General features: G+C 33.3%; 8 protein-coding genes across 8 annotated transcripts; 7 read left to right on the forward strand and 1 right to left on the reverse strand.

Moving 5' to 3' along the window:
- Positions 1-413: 413 nt before the first annotated feature.
- LOC139097752 (stromelysin-1-like) lies at positions 414-3,226 on the forward strand. Its single transcript, XM_070649707.1, has 4 exons — positions 414-644; positions 1,261-1,421; positions 1,599-1,957; positions 2,012-3,226. The coding sequence occupies exons 1-4, from the start codon at positions 426-428 to the stop codon at positions 2,959-2,961; spliced, it is 1,689 nt and encodes a 562-aa protein (XP_070505808.1). The 5' UTR covers positions 414-425; the 3' UTR covers positions 2,962-3,226.
- Positions 3,227-3,630: 404 nt separating this feature from the next.
- LOC139097755 (uncharacterized) lies at positions 3,631-4,523 on the forward strand. Its single transcript, XM_070649710.1, has 2 exons — positions 3,631-4,075; positions 4,129-4,523. Exons 1-2 carry the CDS (start codon positions 3,655-3,657, stop codon positions 4,446-4,448), a joined length of 741 nt encoding a protein of 246 aa, XP_070505811.1. The 5' UTR covers positions 3,631-3,654; the 3' UTR covers positions 4,449-4,523.
- A 73-nt stretch (positions 4,524-4,596) lies between these two features.
- Positions 4,597-6,331, reverse strand: LOC139097754 (dehydrogenase/reductase SDR family protein 7-like). Its single transcript, XM_070649709.1, has 2 exons — positions 6,135-6,331; positions 4,597-5,536 (listed from the first exon to the last, which is right to left on the reverse strand). The coding sequence occupies exons 1-2, from the start codon at positions 6,250-6,252 to the stop codon at positions 4,743-4,745; spliced, it is 912 nt and encodes a 303-aa protein (XP_070505810.1). The 5' UTR covers positions 6,253-6,331; the 3' UTR covers positions 4,597-4,742.
- Positions 6,332-6,872: 541 nt separating this feature from the next.
- Positions 6,873-8,440, forward strand: LOC139097785 (probable cytochrome P450 313a4). Its single transcript, XM_070649746.1, has 2 exons — positions 6,873-7,486; positions 7,546-8,440. Exons 1-2 carry the CDS (start codon positions 6,873-6,875, stop codon positions 8,414-8,416), a joined length of 1,485 nt encoding a protein of 494 aa, XP_070505847.1. The 3' UTR covers positions 8,417-8,440.
- A 436-nt stretch (positions 8,441-8,876) lies between these two features.
- LOC139097767 (probable cytochrome P450 313a4) lies at positions 8,877-10,907 on the forward strand. The gene is made up of 2 exons (XM_070649726.1): positions 8,877-9,511; positions 9,630-10,907. The coding sequence occupies exons 1-2, from the start codon at positions 8,898-8,900 to the stop codon at positions 10,498-10,500; spliced, it is 1,485 nt and encodes a 494-aa protein (XP_070505827.1). The 5' UTR covers positions 8,877-8,897; the 3' UTR covers positions 10,501-10,907.
- Positions 10,908-10,996: 89 nt separating this feature from the next.
- On the forward strand, positions 10,997-12,749 carry LOC139097766 (probable cytochrome P450 313a4). The gene is made up of 2 exons (XM_070649725.1): positions 10,997-11,672; positions 11,774-12,749. Exons 1-2 carry the CDS (start codon positions 11,059-11,061, stop codon positions 12,642-12,644), a joined length of 1,485 nt encoding a protein of 494 aa, XP_070505826.1. The 5' UTR covers positions 10,997-11,058; the 3' UTR covers positions 12,645-12,749.
- Positions 12,750-13,715: 966 nt separating this feature from the next.
- On the forward strand, positions 13,716-15,433 carry LOC139097773 (probable cytochrome P450 313a4). The gene is made up of 2 exons (XM_070649731.1): positions 13,716-14,348; positions 14,457-15,433. Exons 1-2 carry the CDS (start codon positions 13,735-13,737, stop codon positions 15,325-15,327), a joined length of 1,485 nt encoding a protein of 494 aa, XP_070505832.1. The 5' UTR covers positions 13,716-13,734; the 3' UTR covers positions 15,328-15,433.
- Positions 15,434-16,170: 737 nt separating this feature from the next.
- On the forward strand, positions 16,171-17,941 carry LOC139097772 (probable cytochrome P450 313a4). Its single transcript, XM_070649730.1, has 2 exons — positions 16,171-16,799; positions 16,866-17,941. The coding sequence occupies exons 1-2, from the start codon at positions 16,186-16,188 to the stop codon at positions 17,734-17,736; spliced, it is 1,485 nt and encodes a 494-aa protein (XP_070505831.1). The 5' UTR covers positions 16,171-16,185; the 3' UTR covers positions 17,737-17,941.
- Positions 17,942-18,151: the final 210 nt, after the last annotated feature.

The raw sequence follows: 18,151 nt of genomic DNA on the forward strand, positions 1-18,151 counted from the left end.
CATTCAGCAGTATACTCTCTCTGAGAGAATGTAAAAATCTACTCATCTTCTGATCTCATTTTTATTTTTAAGTTGGTCAGTTCTGTTTGGGAACGTTTGAAAATTACGAAGCGATAAAAAAGCGATTGGAGAACTTCAAACCTTAACGTTTAGCAACAGATTCATGAATCAAAATGTGTATTCCTTACTTACTTCCTTGGCTGCGGCATACGTGTGCACATTGATGCGCGAAGAGAACGTCTGAAGCTGGCTCTATTCTTCGAGAGCTTCTGCCAGTCCGGGACGCAAAAATTCCAAAATTTGTATTCCTTACCAAAATTGTAAATTTTCCTCACCCCTAAGCGCTACGTAACTTCCGAACATTCCCAATTTTTTACTATGAGATTCTTAGTTGCCTTTCAAACACTCCCAAATTCACACAGAAAATGAAATTTCTTAAGATTCTCTTGCTGGTTGTTCTTAACATAGTTCTAGTACTTAAAATCAATTGTATTCCAATCAGTGAAGATGAAGAAGTTATTGGATATCTCCAAAATTTTGGATATTTGACAGACAATGAGAAATCATCATTGAATCAAATTGTCGATGACTATGAAAGTTTGAGAAGTGATATACGAGTTAAAAGAGCACTGAAAAATTTGCAAGTAAGTGATTATCCAAGGTTGAGGATCAAGGAAATAAAAGAATTGAAAAAATGTTTTGACGATCAAAATGAAGAATTTCATTCTTAATTAAAATATCTTGCGAACAATATGTAGTAATTAGCACAATTGATGACGCATTCTTTTATGTAATCTCCTCATATAAAAAATAAAGATCTCAGTAGGCAGTTATGATTCATAGCTTTGAAGCGTTTTATCTCAAAACCTTTCATCATTGCGCTAATTTTGAGTATGGAATCGAATAATATGAAGACAAAACTGTCATGTGTCGGTAAAGCATCTGTTATTGGCTGTTACGCAATTGATCATTCTTCTTCATGGTTAAATGAGTTCGATGGTCACGAAATTAATATGGGAATTTTCCGAATTTTGAAACCAAACCTGGCAACTAAGTCACACCGGCCTTGAGTCGGATTTTTGATTTTTATTAACTCATATCCCAACTTGACACTGACCAGAGGACCGAATCTGACCAAATCTAGCCAAGAGCAAGAGTCACACTGACTTCTCGGAAAGAAAGTCTAGTTCTTGAAAGTCCTTTAAAGTTCTTACTTACTTTGACTCATTTTCAACCTCATTCATTTGTTTTTTGAACCAGAGAAACGGAAACATTCCAATAACCGGAAAATACGATGAGTCTACATCAGCTTTAATAAAGACACCACGATGTGGAGTATCTGATGAGACTGCTAATAAGAAGCGTCACAAAAGATATTCATTAATGTCATCAAAATGGCAAAAGACGAACATTACTTATAGGTATGTATTTAGTTCTTGCTTAAAAGCTGTAACCGATTGAGATCAGCTGTAGATTAAGCCTCAGTTAGTCGACCAGATGTCTAGTTATAGGCTTGAAATAGCAACAAGTTATACAACTATCAGGTTTATATCTAGACATTTAGTCGACATCCAGTCAACCTTACATCATCTTTATAGATTCAACCACCTGAATAAGGAACAATTTATTGAAAACGAAGACAAAATTCGTCGAATCCTACGTGATGCATTTAATGTTTGGGAAAAAGATACAGTATTGACATTTACAGAATCAAAAGCCGATGAAGCAGCTGACATTATGATTTCCTTTCAACCCACACAACATCTTAATATTGACCATCACATTTTTAAGTCTATGGATTTTGGTCATGCATTTAGACCAGGAAAAGGTTTAGGTGGTGATATTCATTTAAATGAACTATCAAGCTATGATTTTGATGTCAGCAATCATAGCAATCCGACAGAAGGAAAAGTTAGCTTGTATCCAATTATACTTCATCTTATTGGACATAGCTTAGGTATGAATAGTTATATTAAGCTAGTCTGTATTAATTATTGAATTCTTGTCTTAGGTTTGGAACATTCCCGCGACACTGAAGCAATCATGTATGAGTTCTACTCTAAGAAGGTTACAACTCTTGGTGAAGATGATATCCGTGGAATGCATGCTATTTATGGAGTTCCTCCAAATCGAAAAAATATCTCTAAACAGCAAGAAGATAGCGAAGAGGAACTACCCGTTTGGGGAGAAGCTTTACATTTACCAAACAAATGTAATACGTCTTACGATGCCATTGCTATGATTGACGACGAGGTTATAGCATTTAAAGGAAAGTTTATGTTTAGTTTAACAATGGACTTGCATGAAATTCGATCACGTTGGAGGAAATTGTCACCAAGAATGAAGCATGTTGATGCTGTTTATCAAACTATTGATAATAAGACTTTGTTCTTTATTGGTCAAGCTATTTATTCCTTTATTGGCAATAAACTTGAGAAAATGATGAAATTAAGTGATCTCGGTATTGACCCAAGTGTCTTAAAGATCGACGCAATATTCAGAAGACCAGACAATCAACGAACCTACATTTTTATTGGGAATCTATATCATCGATTTGATGAACTCAAAATGGCTGTTACTGGATATAGCAATAGGATATCAAAAGCATTTAAGGATGTCTTCAACATGGAAACAGCATTTACTTACAAAGACAACGTCACTTACTTCTTTAAAAATGAATATTATTATAAATTTCTTGATAAGAGTTGGACGCTGCAAAGAATGATGCCAGAATTGTCAGGTAATTCCTTTATGAATTGCAGTTTAGAAAATCTGAGAAAAATGAAGGCTAAAAAAATAGATTCAGAACTAGATTATATAGATGGAATAATAGAACCAGATTATGAACCAGATTGTGATAACCCTGAGATAGATCTGTGTGGATCTCATAGTGCGGCTAGTGTTAGAAAATTTACTTTCGCGTTTTTCGTACTGTTGGTGCCAATCATATATGGTTATTAATTGGAATTGGATTTTTAAGCATAAAAATGGATCGATATCAGCCTTCACAGTGCCGACAGGTCAACATCGTAACACGGCAATGAAGTGGTGCCCTAGCAATAGCTGACAAGTCAATTTTGCCCGTTAAAATTCAAAAATATTTGTTTACAATCTGAAATTTTCATTATTTTTTCAAAAATTAGTCTTTCTGGATATAGTTCCTAGTCATATTATCTATCTTTTGCTAGTATACCGCTCAAAGTTATGTACTTAATGTGTTAAAAGCTTGTAAAGTGTCTAGAAATTGAATAAATTGATAATTTTCAAAAATTTTGATTATTTTTTTGTACTAAAGCCAGAAATTTTTAGATTACTGAATTCAAATTTGTACTAAAATGTAAAAAAACCGTTACAACTCCAGTATTGTTAAGAAAATTTAAAATTTCAATTTTTTATGACTAACTTTCAGATTTTACACTTGCTACTAAATTAATCTCTGTAATAACAATCATCAGCGTGTGCACACCAACCTAGACCTTAACAATGATACATCAATGTCAAAAAATAGATTTTGGAACAAAAAATGGACAACTGATAATACAAGAATTTTCTTGTAGTCGTTCTATTGACTGCCCATAACTTTTCCTATAAAATGGAACTCAAAATAAGTTTGAAGTCAGTTATTGCTTACCACAAGAAATCAAACATTTAATAATGAAATTGTTCATCGTACTAGCATGTTTTTTGGCAGTTGCTGCCGCCGATCATGGCAAAAAAGGCAAGCAATCAAAAAATCCAGTATGTTCAAAGGAATTGTCAGTAAAGCCAACAGATTGTTGCCCAAATATGCCAAGTTTCAAGCAATATTTTGAAAAGTGTGCAACTCAATGCAACCAAACAAACACATCATCGGATCCAGCAGCCGCTGCTGAAAAATTAGAAAAACGTGGAAAAGGTGAAAAAGGTAACAAGCAGTTCTTCAGATGCGTCATGCCATGTGTCATCCAGAATGCCGGTATTTTGGGTGCTGATGGAAATATCTCAAGTGATCTTCTTACCCAACAATTGTTAAGCGGTGCATCATCTGAATGGTCATCAATTGTTCCAACTGTTGTGTCATCATGCTTTGCTAATGGTAAGTAAGAGTGTCCTACTAAAAATTGATAATAATGATTAATTCTTATACAGCCACCGCAAAGGCCGCTCAACACAAAGGCAAGGCTGGCAAGGACAAACTTCATGCCCGTCAATCGATGACTGGCAGTCAGAACAAAACATCTGAAAGATTAAATGGAATGATCATGAAGTGTACCTTCAAGAACTTATACCTTGCATGCCCAGCACCAGTCGATAGCAGCGACTGTAAAGATTTGAATACAAAGTTCTCTCAATGTCCATGCGAACATGGAGAACGTGGCGAGAAACGTTCTGAAAAGAAGGGCGAAAAGAAGCAAAAGAAGAACAAAGGTAAGTCAACTGAAGAACCAGCAGTCGAAGCTGAAATGTAATTCAGTCGGTAATGATGGTCCTGTAAATTGATCATGACTTTAATAAAATGTTAAATGGATTTTTAATCGTAGTAATCAATTTTGAGTAGTTATTCAATACCTAATGTACAGTTGGGCAGTAACCATCATTAACTAACATATTTTTCAGTTCAATTCATAAACACACTTCGAGTTTATTAAGTCTTAAGGTCATTTACATATTTTTCGTTTCCTTTTCATCGTGCTTCTTAAAATATGACGTCAGTCAGTTGTCTTTACGCTTGTTATTGAAGTCTTATTATTTTCGTCTTCAACTTATGGTTTATCTTGTCCCATGCGTGCACGAATTGTCGCTATCCAATGAAATAAGCACGGACAAATGTTCCTAAGCCAAACAGCTGCTTCAACGTAAAGTTGAGCAATAATTACATCTTTTTTGTCATCTAATACTGCTCTTAATATATCATTAGCTAAATCATCAGGCTTGATACCGTCACTAATGTCTGGATCTCGTTTTTCTGGGAGTTTTCCTGTTGATGTAATTCCGTTTCTTAGAATAGGAGTTGCTACATATCCAGGACTGATTATTGTGACTTTAATATTATCATCATAAACTTCAGCACGAAGAGCGTCACAGAAAGCTTGAAGGGCAAATTTAGATGAAGCATATGGTGCAGTATATGGAATAGAAATTTTTCCATTGACACTAGAAACGCAGACAATTCTTCCCTTTTTCCTTTTGATCATTGATGGAAGTAAACATTTTGTAAGTTCAACAGTTCCAAAATAATTTGTCATCATTACTTTCATGATATCTTCATGCTTTGTATTTACAACATCTCCATAATACACAATTCCTCCATTATTGACTAGAATATCGATGTGTCCATGAATATTCAAAGCCTGTTCAGCTTTTTCTTTTAGTGACTTTATGTCTGTAAGATCCAATGTGATTACAACTGGTGGATGTGTCACTTTTGTTGAATGAATCTCAAGCAAATCTTTTCTGACACGTTCTAATTCATCTTTTCTACGTGCTGTAAGGATCAGTCGACAGCCGGCTACATAAAAAGTGTGAGCTAATGCTTCACCTATTCCTGAGGATGCTCCTTAAAAAGGATAATAAGGACAAATGAATAAATTGAATTCATGAATAAATTTAACGGTCAATCAAAATTTGAATTTTATTTCGTTAAGTTTAACGAAAAATTTAAGCCAACTTCAAGGCGTAGAAAATATTTTTTTAGTGTGAATTGTTGTCGTCTTAATTTTAAAGAATTTTTAGTTATTTTAATTAAATTGATGATCAAATGTGAAACTGAAAATGAAAGACTAAAGCTAAGGTTCTAAAGAATGAGGAGAAAGGTAAGTAAATAGAAGAAATTTGTGAAAAGTGACGGGAAAGTTGAATTTTTAAATTTAAAGTGACAGTGAAGATCCAGTAAACAATTCGGAAATTAAGTGAATTAATTTAATCCACCGAATAGCACACGAATTTGTCAAATATAAGCACATTAGTAAGTGTAAATTTTATTAGCATATGTTTTCTATTTACGTAGTTCAAACACAGACAATATAATTTCATAATCGTAAATGAAGTTCCCCAGAAACAACAATAAGCATTTTAGTACATTGACTCGCATTTGATAGCAATCTATATAAAAGATTATCTCACAAGTCCGTGACTCATTAGACTTTATTCCTTACCTGTTATCAGAACTACCTTATTTGGCAAGCAATTCTTTAAATTCCTATTTCTTTTAATAAATTTGAAAGCTACATAAGAGAGCACAAAAATCACAATCATTTGTAGTAAAAATGTCATGATTGAATGTTGACTTTGACCCTTAATAAAAATTAAATTATTTTTATTTTTGGAATACACAACAACTGATTACTTCTAAATGCACTTTCATACTGAGTAAGTTATGTAAAAAAATATTATTTTCATTAGCTGCTATCAGCAGTTACACAAACAATGATAAGCGCACATACAATCACGACATTGTGTACTTTATCAGTATTAGAAATGTGTGAAATGATAAGCGGAATTTGTGGTAGTTCCTAACTAAGCCTTTGGCTTAAATTTGTTCTAAATTGAGTAGACTTAATGTGCGGCATGAGATAGTATTGCATTTAGTGTGTATAATAGGCAAGCGAAAGTCATCGCTTGAATTAGCTTTAGAAAACGCTTAAGGAAGGTCATGGATTACAACTGAACAGTCTTAAGCTCAACTTCCTCCAAAAATATCTGCTATGTCATCACCAAATAAAGTTAATGACATCAAAAATATGCGTAAATCTAATCAAGTAGCTAAGTCAAAAGCTCTCAACCCTCTTGTCCCTTAAGTAGATCGTTGAAGTACCAAAGCGTTTAAGATCATTCAAATATTTCTGAAGCTAGTCAGTCAGTCTGTAAACTAACTTTGAGCTTAAACCATCAACATGATCATCACAGAAGTTTTAATATTTACAGTTGCATTTTTTGTGGCTAAATATTTTTGGGATTATCGGAGGTTCTTTTATTTGGGACATAAGATTCCATTGAGTAGCTTCGATTATTCAATTAAAGGAATTTATCGAGCAATGAATGCTGACAATAAAACAATTTTTGTCATGCTGAGAGAAGCATTTGCTAATAATGTAGTCTGTACAAAGTCCTGGTTTGGAACTTTCTTATTTGTTGGGATTGTGAAGCCAGAAGATGTCAAACTTGTACTGAATTCAAAGGACTGTCTCGATAAACCAAGATTCTTAAAATTTCCTAATATCCCAAAAGGTTCACTATTTGGAGATGTGGAATATTGGCACTCGCATCGAAAACTACTAAATCCATATTTTGGTGCCAGAAGTTTGCAAAGTGTCATTCCAATTTTCAATCAAAAAGTGAAAGTTCTGATGAAGAATTTTGATAAATTGGAAGGAAAAGGACAATTTAATGTTTTATATTCAATGACTGCCTTGACATTAGAGACAATCATTAAGGTGATGGAGTATGATGTGGATCTGCAGAGTCAGAAAAGTGAAGTTAGAGATGTATTCATTGAAAATTTAGAAAAGTGAGTATTAACAAAGCCTATAAGACCAAGCGGAAATAATTGTTCCTTAATTCCTTCAGATTTCTAAAAATTGTCACAGTTCGAGCATTCAAATTTTGGCTTCATCCTGACATTATATTTAAATCCACAAAACTTTACCAAAAACAACTAGAAACTGCATCCAAAACTGCAATGGGATTTGCCAAAAACATCATACTGAATGCTCAAAGTCTATTAGAAGAAGATGCCAATAACAATGAAAAATCTAAGACATTCATAAGAGCATTAGTCAATTCTAAAAATAACTTATCAAGTGATGAGATTCAAGATGAAGTAAATACTATTGTATTGGCAGCTCAAGACACCTCAGCAATTGCTTCATCATCGACACTATTGTTACTTGCTATGCATAAAGATATCCAACAAAAAGTAGTCGACGAACTTCATAGTGTTTTTGGAAAGACACTTGATGCTCCATACTTGGATTATGAAAAGATTAATGAACTTCAATATCTTGAAATGGTCATCAATGAAACAATGAGATTACTTCCAGTTGTGCCTTATGTTTTTCGTGAGAATTTATCCGATATTGAGATTAGTGAAGGATATGTCATTCCTGCAGGAGCTTACATTATGATACCAATTTTTGAACTTCATCGATCAAAAGTCATTTGGGGTGAAGATGCTGATGACTTCCGTCCAGAAAGATTCGAGAAAGCGAATTTTGAGAAAATTCCGTCGTATGCTTACATTCCATTTGCAAAAGGACCACGGATGTGCGTTGGCTGGCGGTATGCGATGCTTTTGATGAAGATTCAATTAGCGAATATTTTGTTGCGTTATGTAATCAACACGAATTTGAAATTAGAGGAACTAGAATTTCAATTCAATATAACAATGAATGTGTGTCAGGGATACAATATAAGCCTTAATGAAAGAACAATAGATTAATTTTGTGTTTTCAACCAGAGTTAGAAGGACTCCAATGTTGAGGCGCATCCCAAAAAAAGTGAAGTCAAAAAAAAAAAAAAATAAAAAATTTTTAAAAATAAACGTTAAAAATTTCAGTAATTTTTAAGTTCTTTTTCAACAAAAAAAATTCTATTTTGTATAGCACTCCATTGACTTGCGAGACGAAGCGTTCTTTGTTACTGCAAATAAACAATTGCTACAAATTTCAAGTGTTTCATTAATTAACATAAAACTACTGCTTTACTGCTATAAATAATATACCAAAAGCAACTAGAAACTGGATCCAAACTGCAATGGGACTTGCACAAGACATCATACAGAATGCTCAAAGTCTATTAAAAGAAAATGTCAATAACAATGAAAAATCTAAGACATTTATAAGAGCATTAGTCAATTAAAAAAATAACAATTTACTCAGCTACTCAGTCTCATCAAGAGCTTCTTTAAGTAAAGGATCAAAATGATCATTACTGAATTTTTAATATTTATATTTGTAATTTTTGTGACCAAATATTTTTGGGATAATCGAAGATTTTACTACTTGGCGTACAAAATACCTCAAGGAAACTTAGATTATTCACTTAAAGGACTGTATCAAATCTTAACAGCAGATAGTAAGAAGATCTTCAATTTAACTTATGAAACATTTAATGCAGATAAAGTTTGTGGAAAGGCGTGGATTGGACTTTCATTATTTGTTGGTGTCGTCAAGCCAGAGGATGTAAAAAAAGTTTTAAATTCAAAAGACTGCCTCGACAAACCATTTGTAATAAAATTTGCAAACATATTAAAAGGTTCAATTTTTGGTGACTTGAACTATTGGCACTCACATCGAAAGCTCCTCAATCCATATTTTGGTGCTAAGAACTTGTTGAATATAATTCCTATTTTCAATGAAAAAGTGAAAGCTTTGATGGATCATTTCAAAAAGTTGGAAGAAAAAGGAGACTTTAATGCATTCTACCCAATGTCTGCCTTTACCTTGGAGACAATATTAAAGGTTATGCACTATGAAGTTGATATACAGAATCAGAAAAGTGAAGTGAAAAGTGCTTTTATTGAGAATTTAGAGAAGTGAGTATAATCACATCTAGGTGAATAAAGAACCAAGGGAATCTGGGTGGAGCGGGCTCTTCACACATTTAAAAACCTACATAAACAATAACTTCCTATTACTCTATGTCTCCTTTAGATTCTTCGAAATAATCACAGTCCGAATTTTTCAACCATGGCTGCACTTAGACTTTATCTTCAATTTTACAAAAAGGAACAAGAAGCAAAACGAATTTCTAAGAGACATTGGAGAAGTCTTCACTAAAAATGTCATTAAAAATGCCAAAAACCTACTGAAAAAGGAAGAGAATAACAATGAAAAATCAAAATCATTCATCCATGCACTAGTGAGTCCAAAAAACAATTTCTCATATCAGGAAATTCATGACGAAGTCAGCACAATCATAATGGCTGCTCAGGATACCTCAGCAATTGCGTCATCAACTACTCTCATGCTACTCGGAATACATAAAAACATTCAGCAAAAGGTTGTGGATGAACTTCATGGAATTTTCGGAAAGACACTTGATGCTCCATATTTAGATTTTGAGAAGATTGGTGAGCTTCACTACCTTGATATGGTCATAAATGAAACAATGAGATTAGTGCCTGTTGTTCCATATATATTGCGTGTCAATTCAAAAGACATAGAGATCAGTGAAGGATATGTTCTGCCAGCAAAAACATTTATCATAATTCCAATCCTCAGAATACATCGATCAAAAAATATTTGGGGTGAAGATGCTGATCAATTCCGCCCAGAAAGGTTTGAAAAAGAGAACTTCGAAAAAATTCCGTCATATGCTTACATTCCATTTGCAAAAGGGCCACGCATGTGTATTGGATGGCGTTATGCGATGTTTTTTATGAAGATTCAGCTTGCAAATATTTTATTGCGTTATGAAGTCGATTCGGACATGAAATTAGAGGAAGTGAATTTTCAGCTTCATGTTACGATGAATTCTGCTCAAGGATATAATATCAGCATTAAAGAAAGGAAACTAAATTAATATGTAATTGGCTTATTGATATGTGTTAAAGAACTTAAGGCATACTATTGGAATACACATAGATTCAATGAAGTTTCACATTGAAGGTCATCAAAGATTAATAAAAACGTTATTTTTGTTTCTATGTCCCAAAATTACAATGATAAATTATACTTTAAGAGCTTTAGCAGCAGCTTATTTTACCTGAATTTTAAATTTCATCTATAGAACTTAGATTTAGAATTTAGAGAAGTGAGTATAGGTTTTAGTTGTATATAAATGGAGATGGGATGGTTTGACCTTAAATGTATCTCTCTTCTTTCGGAATCCATGAAGTAAAGGGCGAAAAACCTTCTTTGTTACTTGGAATAAACAATTGCTACAAATTTTAAGTGTTTCTATGATTAACATTGGATTATTGAATATTAAGCATTAAAAAACGACATTCAGTACGAAATAATTTCACATTTATAAAACTACTGTTTTACTGCTATAAATATCATTGGACTGTTTTTTTTTCGCATACAATTTACTCAGCTGCACAGTCTCATCAAGAGCTTCTTAAAGTAAGGCATCAAAATGATAATTACTGAATTTTTAATATTTCTATTAATAGTTTTTGTGGCTAAACACTTTTGGGATAATCGAAGATTTTACTACTTGGCGTACAAAATTCCTCAAAGTAGCTTCGATTATTCACTTAAAGGACTGTATCAAATCTTAACAGCGGATAGTAAGAAGATCTTCAATATAACTTATGAAGCATTTAATGGAAATGAGGTCTGTGCTAGGGCATGGATTGGACCTTCATTATTTGTTGGTGTCGTTAAGCCGGAGGATGTGAAAAAAATTTTAAATTCAAAAGACTGCCTCGACAAGCCATTTGTAATAAAGTTTGCAAATATTTTAAAAGGTTCAGTATTCGGTGACTTGAACTATTGGCACTCACATCGAAAGCTCCTCAATCCATATTTTGGTGCTAAGAACTTGTTGAATATAATTCCTATTTTCAATGAAAAAGTGAAAATTTTGATGGATAACTTCAAGAAATTGGAAGGAAAAGGAGACTTTGATGTATTCTACTCAATGACTGCCTTAACATTGGAAACAATATTGAAGGTTATGGACTATGAAGTGGATATTCAGAATCAAAAAAGTGAAGTGAAAAATGCTTTTATTGAGAATTTAGAGAAGTGAGTAAAGGCTATATATGAATAAGGAGTCTTGGGGAGCGGGCTATTCGCTCATTTTAATACCTAAATAAACAATAATTTCATATTACTGTCCCCTTTAGATTCTTGGAAATAATCACAGTCCGAATTTTTCAACCTTGGCTGCACTTAGACTTTTTCTTCAATTTTACAAAAACGAGCAAGAAACAAGACAAATCACTCAAGGACAGTGGAGTTATTTTCATTAAAGATGTCATCAAAAATGCCAAAAATTTACTGGAGCAGGAAGACAATAACAACGAAAAATCAAAATCATTCATACATGCTCTGGTGAATCCAAAAAACAATTTCTCATATGAGGAAATTCATGACGAAGTCAGCACAATCATGATGGCTGCTCAAGACACCTCAGCAATTGCGTCATCAACTACACTCATGCTACTCGGAAAACATAAAGACATTCAGCAAAAGGTTGTGGACGAGCTTCATGGAATTTTCGGAAAAACACTTGATGCTCCATATTTAGATTTCGAGAAGATTAGTGAGCTTCACTACCTTGAAATGGTCATAAATGAAACAATTCGATTAGTGCCTGTTGTTCCTTATATATTGCGCATCAACTCTAAAGAGTTAGAGATCAGTGAAGGATACGTTCTGCCAGCAAAAACATTCATCGTCATTCCAATCCTTAGAATGCTTCGATCAAAAAAAATTTGGGGTGAAGATGCTGACCAGTTCCGCCCAGAAAGATTTGAGAAAGAGAACTTCGAGAAAATCCCGTCATATGCTTACATTCCATTTTCAAAAGGACCACGGATGTGTATTGGATGGCGTTATGCGATGTTTTTTATGAAGATTCAGCTTGCAAATATTTTATTGCGTTATGAAGTTGATTCGAGCACGAATTTGGAGGAACTTGAATTTAAGTTTCATATTACGGCGAATGCTGCTCAAGGATATAACATCAGCATTAAAGAAAGAATAGTTGATTAAAATGTAATTGAATAACTGATATGTGTTATAGAACCTGCATATTTTTGGGAATCCCCATAGACTCAATAAAGCTTCACATTGAAGGTCATCAGAGATTAATAAAAACGTTATTTTTGTTTCTATGCCCCAAAATTACAATGATAAATTATATTTTTAGAGTTCTAGCAGCAGCTTATTTCACCTTAATTTTAGATTTTAATTATAATTTATTGTAATTAAGCATTTTATTATGTTGTAGATTTTAATTAGAGAATTTAGAGAAGTGAGTATAGGTTTTGGATTGTATATAAATGAAGACGGGATAGTTTGAACTCAAATGTTTCTTCCCTTTTAAAAAACATACAAAAATATTTTCTGCTATTAAAAGCTTCTCTCTCTCTCTTCCCTTCCCTCTCATCTCTCAAAAAGATCAGGATACGCTTTATTCTCCGGGTTACACGCTCTTACATTCTAACATACATTGGAATGTAAGAAAATAACAATGAAAAATCAAAATTATTCATTTATTGAGTCTAAAATACAATTTCTCAGTCATGTTGGCTGCTCAGGACACTTTAGCAATTACGGCATCAACTGCACTCAGAATACACAAAGATATCCAACAAAAAATGGTCGACGAACTTCATAGTATTTTTTGAAAGACACTCTATGCTCCATACTTAGATTATCAAAAGGTTAATGAACTGCAATACCTTGAAATGGTCATAAATAAAACAATGAGAGGAAAGAGCAACTGATTGATTTTGAGATTTCAAGCAGAGTTTGCAGGACTCCAATGTGGAGTCCTGACTTTAGTGGAGGCGCCTTCCAAAAAACAGAGTAGAAGGACTCCATGGAGGGTGGAGCCTTAGCGGCCCCTAAAAGGTTTGTGAGGCGAAGCCTTCTTTATTACTTGAAATAAACTATTGCTATAAACTAAATATAGCTACTAATAAGAATATTACGTATTAAAAACGAGATAGAATACGAAATAGTTACACACTTACAAATCTACTGATTTACTACCATAAAACATTATTGGACTTCTTGTTCGCATAAAATTTACTCAGCTGTTTAGTCTCATCAAGAGCTTCTAAAGTCAAACATCAAAATGATCATTGCTGAATTTTTGATATTTTTAATTGTAATTTTGGTGGCTAAACATTTTTGGGATAATCGAAGATTTTACTATTTGGCGTACAAAATACCTGTAGGCAACTTCGATTATTCACTTAAAGGACTGTATCAGATCTTAACAGCAGATAGTAAGAAGATCTTCCATATAGCCCATGAAGCATTTAATGGAAATGAGGTCTGTACTAGGGCATGGATTGGACCTTCATTATTTATTGGTGTCGTCAAGCCAGAGGATGTTAAAAAAGTTTTAAATTCAAAAGACTGCATCGACAAACCATTCGTAATAAAATTTGCAAATATCTTAAAAGGCTCGTTGTTTGGTGACTTAAACTATTGGCACTCACATCGAAAGCTTCTCAATCCATATTTTGGTGCTAAGAGCTTGCTGAATATAATTCCAATTTTCAATGAAAAAGTGAAAATTTTGATGGATAATTTCAAGAAATTAGAAGGAAAAGGAGACTTTAATGCATTCTCTTCAATGACTGCCTTAACATTGGAGACAATATTGAAGGTTATGGACTATGAAGTGGATATACAAAATCAGAAAAGTGAAATTAAAAATGCTTTAATTGAGAATTTAGAGAAGTAAGTATAATCTATATGTGAATAAGGAAATATCTGGGGGAGCGGGATCTTCCTTCGCTCATTTTAATACCTAAATAAACAATAACTTCCTACTACTGTCCCATTTAGATTCTTGGAAATAATCACAGTCCGAATTTTTCAACCATGGCTACACTTAGACTTTATCTTCAATTTTACAAAAAGGAACAAGAAGCAAGACGAATTTCTAACAGACATTGGAGAAGTTTTCACTAAAAATGTCATTAAAAATGCCAAGAACATACAAAAACAGGAAGAGAATAACAACGAAAAATCAAAATCATTCATACATGAGCTGATGAGTCCAAAATATAATTTCTCAGATGAAGAAATTCATGACGAAGTCACCACAGTCATGCTGGCTGCTCAGGATACCTCAGCAATTGCTTCATCAACTACACTTGTGCTCCTCGGAAAACATAAAGACATTCAGCAAAAGGTTGTAGACGAGCTTCATGGAATTTTTGGAAAGACACTTGTTGCTCCATATTTAGATTTTGAGAAGATTGGTGAGCTTCACTACCTTGATATGGTCATAAATGAAACAATGCGATTAGTGCCTGTTGTTCCTTATGTGCTGCGCGTTAACTCAACAGAGATAGAGATCAGTGAAGGCTACGTTCTGCCAGCAAAAACGTTCATCATAATTCCAATCCTCAGAATACATCGATCAAAAAAGATTTGGGGTGAAGATGCTGATGAATTCCGCCCAGAAAGATTTGAGAAAGAGAACTTCGAGAAAATCCCGTCATATGCTTACATTCCATTTGCAAAAGGACCACGGATGTGTATTGGATGGCGTTATGCTATGCTTTTGATGAAAATTCAACTTGCAAATATTTTATTGCGTTATGAAATCGATTCGGACATGAAATTAGAGGAAGTGGATTTCCATCTTCATATTACGATGAATTCTGCACAGGGATATAACATTAGGATTAAAGAAAGAATAGTTGATTAAAATATAATTAAATATAATTGGTTAATTGATATGTGTTATAGATCTTAAGGCATATTATTGGGAATCCCCATAGATTCAATAAAGTTTCACAATGAAGGTCATCAAAGATTAATAAAAACGTTATTTTTGTTTTTATGCCCCAAAATTACAATGATAAATTATATTTTTAGAGTTCTAGCAGCAGCTTATTTTACCTTAATTTTAGATTTTAATTAAAATCTATTTTTGTTGTTAAGGTTGAAAAGTTGATGGCTTGTCACAAATGATATTTTGTTTTTTTGCAACTCTGCACAGTCAGTAACAGGTTATAGCAATGGAATGTATCTAACAACAATTTGTGTATTACGATCATACAAACCATGTTGGTATGACCAGAAACAATTAAGAAACAGCCAAATCAATCTACCTTGATCAACTTGAATATTAAATGATAATTACGTCATCAGAGGTAACTAGGAAGTAGAAGATCACGCTTATTCAGACATATCCACACCGTTTTAAGTTAATTATTAGTTGATTTAATTTATAGCACAAGGCGGCAAAAAAGACGAAATCCGTCTTTAGGTAGACGTCACGGCGCCACTACGTCATTTGCACGTCGCGCCGCACTTTTTTCGACGTAGCGTCAACGTGCAACGGCAACGCTGTGCTATTAGGGAAGTAGTTTCAATATAGTCACAGAGTGAAACGGTGTGAATATGAATATTTATACACTTATAAAAGGACTAAAGAAAATCAAAAAAAAAAAATAGCTAATGTCAATACACTTTGCGAGTTTCTTCTTGATGTTGAATGTATTAAAAAATATTCATACGGCGAGCTCAGTCATTCTTATAACTTCAAACGTGAAACAACAAAATGATAGTTACTGAATTTTTAATATTTTTATTTGTAATTTTGGTTGTTAAACATTTTTGGGATAATCGAAGATTTTACTACTTGGCGTCCAAAATCCCTAACAGTAGTTTCGATTATTCACTTAAAGGACTGTATCAAATCTTAACACTAGATAGTAAGAAGATCTACCTCATAGCCCATGAAGCGTTTAATGGAAATGAGGTCTGCACAAAGGCATGGATTGGACCTTCATTATTTGTTGGTGTCGTCAAGCCAGAGGATGTGAAAAAAGTTCTAAATTCAAAAGAATGTCTCGACAAACCATTTGTAGTAAAAAATGCAAATATCTTAAAAGGCACGTTGTTTGGTGACTTGAACTATTGGCACTCACATCGAAAGCTCCTCAATCCTTATTTTGGTGCTAAGAGCTTGCTGAATATAATTCCAATTTTCAATGAAAAAGTGAAAATTTTGATGGATAATTTCAAGGAATTGGAAGGAAAAGGAGACTTTGATGTATTCTACTCAATGACTGCCTTAACATTGGAGACAATATTGAAGGTTATGGACTATGAAGTGGATATACAAAATCAGAAAAGTGAAGTGAAGAATGCTTTCATAGATAATTTAGTGAAGTGAGTATAGATAATCGATTGTGCATATTATACAAACAATAATTTTCTTTTACTGTCCACAATTAGATTTACGGAAATCATCACAGTTAGAATGTTTCAACCGTGGCTCTACTCAAACTTCTTATTCAGTTTTACAAAAATGAGCAAGGACCAAAACGAGTTTCTAACAGACATTGGAGAAGTCTTCACTAAAAATGTCATCAAAAATGCCAAAAATTTACTGGAGCAGGAAGAGAATAACAATGAAAAATCAAAATCATTCATACATGCACTGGTGAATCCAAAAAACAATTTCTCATATGAGGAAATTCATGACGAAGTCAGCACAATCATGATGGCTGCTCAGGATACCTCAGCAATTGCGTCATCAACTACACTCATGCTACTCGGAATACATAAAGACATTCAGCAAAAGGTTGTAGACGAACTTCATGGAATTTTTGGAAAGACACTTGATGCACCTTATTTAGATTTTGAGAAGATTGGTGAGCTTCACTACCTTGATATGGTCATAAATGAAACAATGAGATTAGTGCCTGTTGTTCCTTATTTTCTTCGCATCAACTCCTCAGACATAGAGATAAGTGAAGGATACGTTCTGCCAGCAAAAACATTCATTGTCATTCCAATCCTCAGAATACATCGATCAAAAAAGATTTGGGGTGAAGATGCTGATGAATTCCGACCAGAAAGGTTTGAGAAAGAAAACTTCGAGAAAATCCCGTCATATGCTTACATTCCATTTGCAAAAGGACCACGGATGTGTATTGGATGGCGTTATGCGATGCTTTTGATGAAAATTCAGCTTGCAAATATTTTACTGCGTTATGAAATCGATTCGGACATGAAATTGGAGGAAATTGAATTTAAGTTTCATATTACAGTGAATGCTGCTCAGGGATATAATATTAGGATTAAAGAAAGAGTAGTTGATTAAAATGTATGTGATTTATGGATATGATTTATAAAATATAAGACTAATTACCAATTCCTGTGTTAAAGCCAATGATTGGTGTAAGCGCTTGATTTTTTTAAAACAATTTTATAAATAAGTTATTCATTGGATATGGAATTCATTGTAGTTTTATATTAAAGGTTAAGGTCAACAGAGATTTTATAAGACTAATAAAGACTTAAAAGCATTTAAATTGTTTTCAATTTAAACATAGTACAAGAAGTAATAGTAATAGCAAATATATGTGATTTTTTTAGGAATTTATTACTTCTAGCGCTTTTTTTAGTCGCGCCATCTATTAGAAACAGATGATGTTTAGCAATGACACATTCATTTGCCCAATTCCACACAATTTTAGATTAGGGCAAACTAGAAACACTTCAAATGTTTTGGAACA

This window comes from Chironomus tepperi, unplaced genomic scaffold (genome assembly GCF_022539635.2).
Source record: "Chironomus tepperi strain 1889 unplaced genomic scaffold, CSIRO-AGI_Ctep_v1 contig_430, whole genome shotgun sequence".
In the NCBI taxonomy this organism is placed as follows: domain Eukaryota; kingdom Metazoa; phylum Arthropoda; class Insecta; order Diptera; family Chironomidae; genus Chironomus; species Chironomus tepperi.

Coding starts and splice junctions, on each gene's coding strand:
- LOC139097785 (XM_070649746.1), top strand. CDS start 6,873: ATGATCATCACAGAAGTTTTAATATTTACAGTTGCATTTTTTGTGGCT. Junction 7,487..7,545: donor TTCATTGAAAATTTAGAAAA/GTGAGTATTAAC, acceptor TAATTCCTTCAG/ATTTCTAAAAATTGTCACAG.
- LOC139097755 (XM_070649710.1), top strand. CDS start 3,655: ATGAAATTGTTCATCGTACTAGCATGTTTTTTGGCAGTTGCTGCCGCC. Junction 4,076..4,128: donor GTCATCATGCTTTGCTAATG/GTAAGTAAGAGT, acceptor ATTCTTATACAG/CCACCGCAAAGGCCGCTCAA.
- LOC139097752 (XM_070649707.1), top strand. CDS start 426: ATGAAATTTCTTAAGATTCTCTTGCTGGTTGTTCTTAACATAGTTCTA. Junction 645..1,260: donor GAGCACTGAAAAATTTGCAA/GTAAGTGATTAT, acceptor TTTTTGAACCAG/AGAAACGGAAACATTCCAAT. Junction 1,958..2,011: donor TCTTATTGGACATAGCTTAG/GTATGAATAGTT, acceptor TTCTTGTCTTAG/GTTTGGAACATTCCCGCGAC.
- LOC139097767 (XM_070649726.1), top strand. CDS start 8,898: ATGATCATTACTGAATTTTTAATATTTATATTTGTAATTTTTGTGACC. Junction 9,512..9,629: donor TTTATTGAGAATTTAGAGAA/GTGAGTATAATC, acceptor TGTCTCCTTTAG/ATTCTTCGAAATAATCACAG.
- LOC139097772 (XM_070649730.1), top strand. CDS start 16,186: ATGATAGTTACTGAATTTTTAATATTTTTATTTGTAATTTTGGTTGTT. Junction 16,800..16,865: donor TTCATAGATAATTTAGTGAA/GTGAGTATAGAT, acceptor GTCCACAATTAG/ATTTACGGAAATCATCACAG.
- LOC139097766 (XM_070649725.1), top strand. CDS start 11,059: ATGATAATTACTGAATTTTTAATATTTCTATTAATAGTTTTTGTGGCT. Junction 11,673..11,773: donor TTTATTGAGAATTTAGAGAA/GTGAGTAAAGGC, acceptor TGTCCCCTTTAG/ATTCTTGGAAATAATCACAG.
- LOC139097773 (XM_070649731.1), top strand. CDS start 13,735: ATGATCATTGCTGAATTTTTGATATTTTTAATTGTAATTTTGGTGGCT. Junction 14,349..14,456: donor TTAATTGAGAATTTAGAGAA/GTAAGTATAATC, acceptor TGTCCCATTTAG/ATTCTTGGAAATAATCACAG.
- LOC139097754 (XM_070649709.1), bottom strand. CDS start 6,252: ATGACATTTTTACTACAAATGATTGTGATTTTTGTGCTCTCTTATGTA. Junction 5,537..6,134: donor TAAGGTAGTTCTGATAACAG/GTAAGGAATAAA, acceptor ATCCTTTTTAAG/GAGCATCCTCAGGAATAGGT.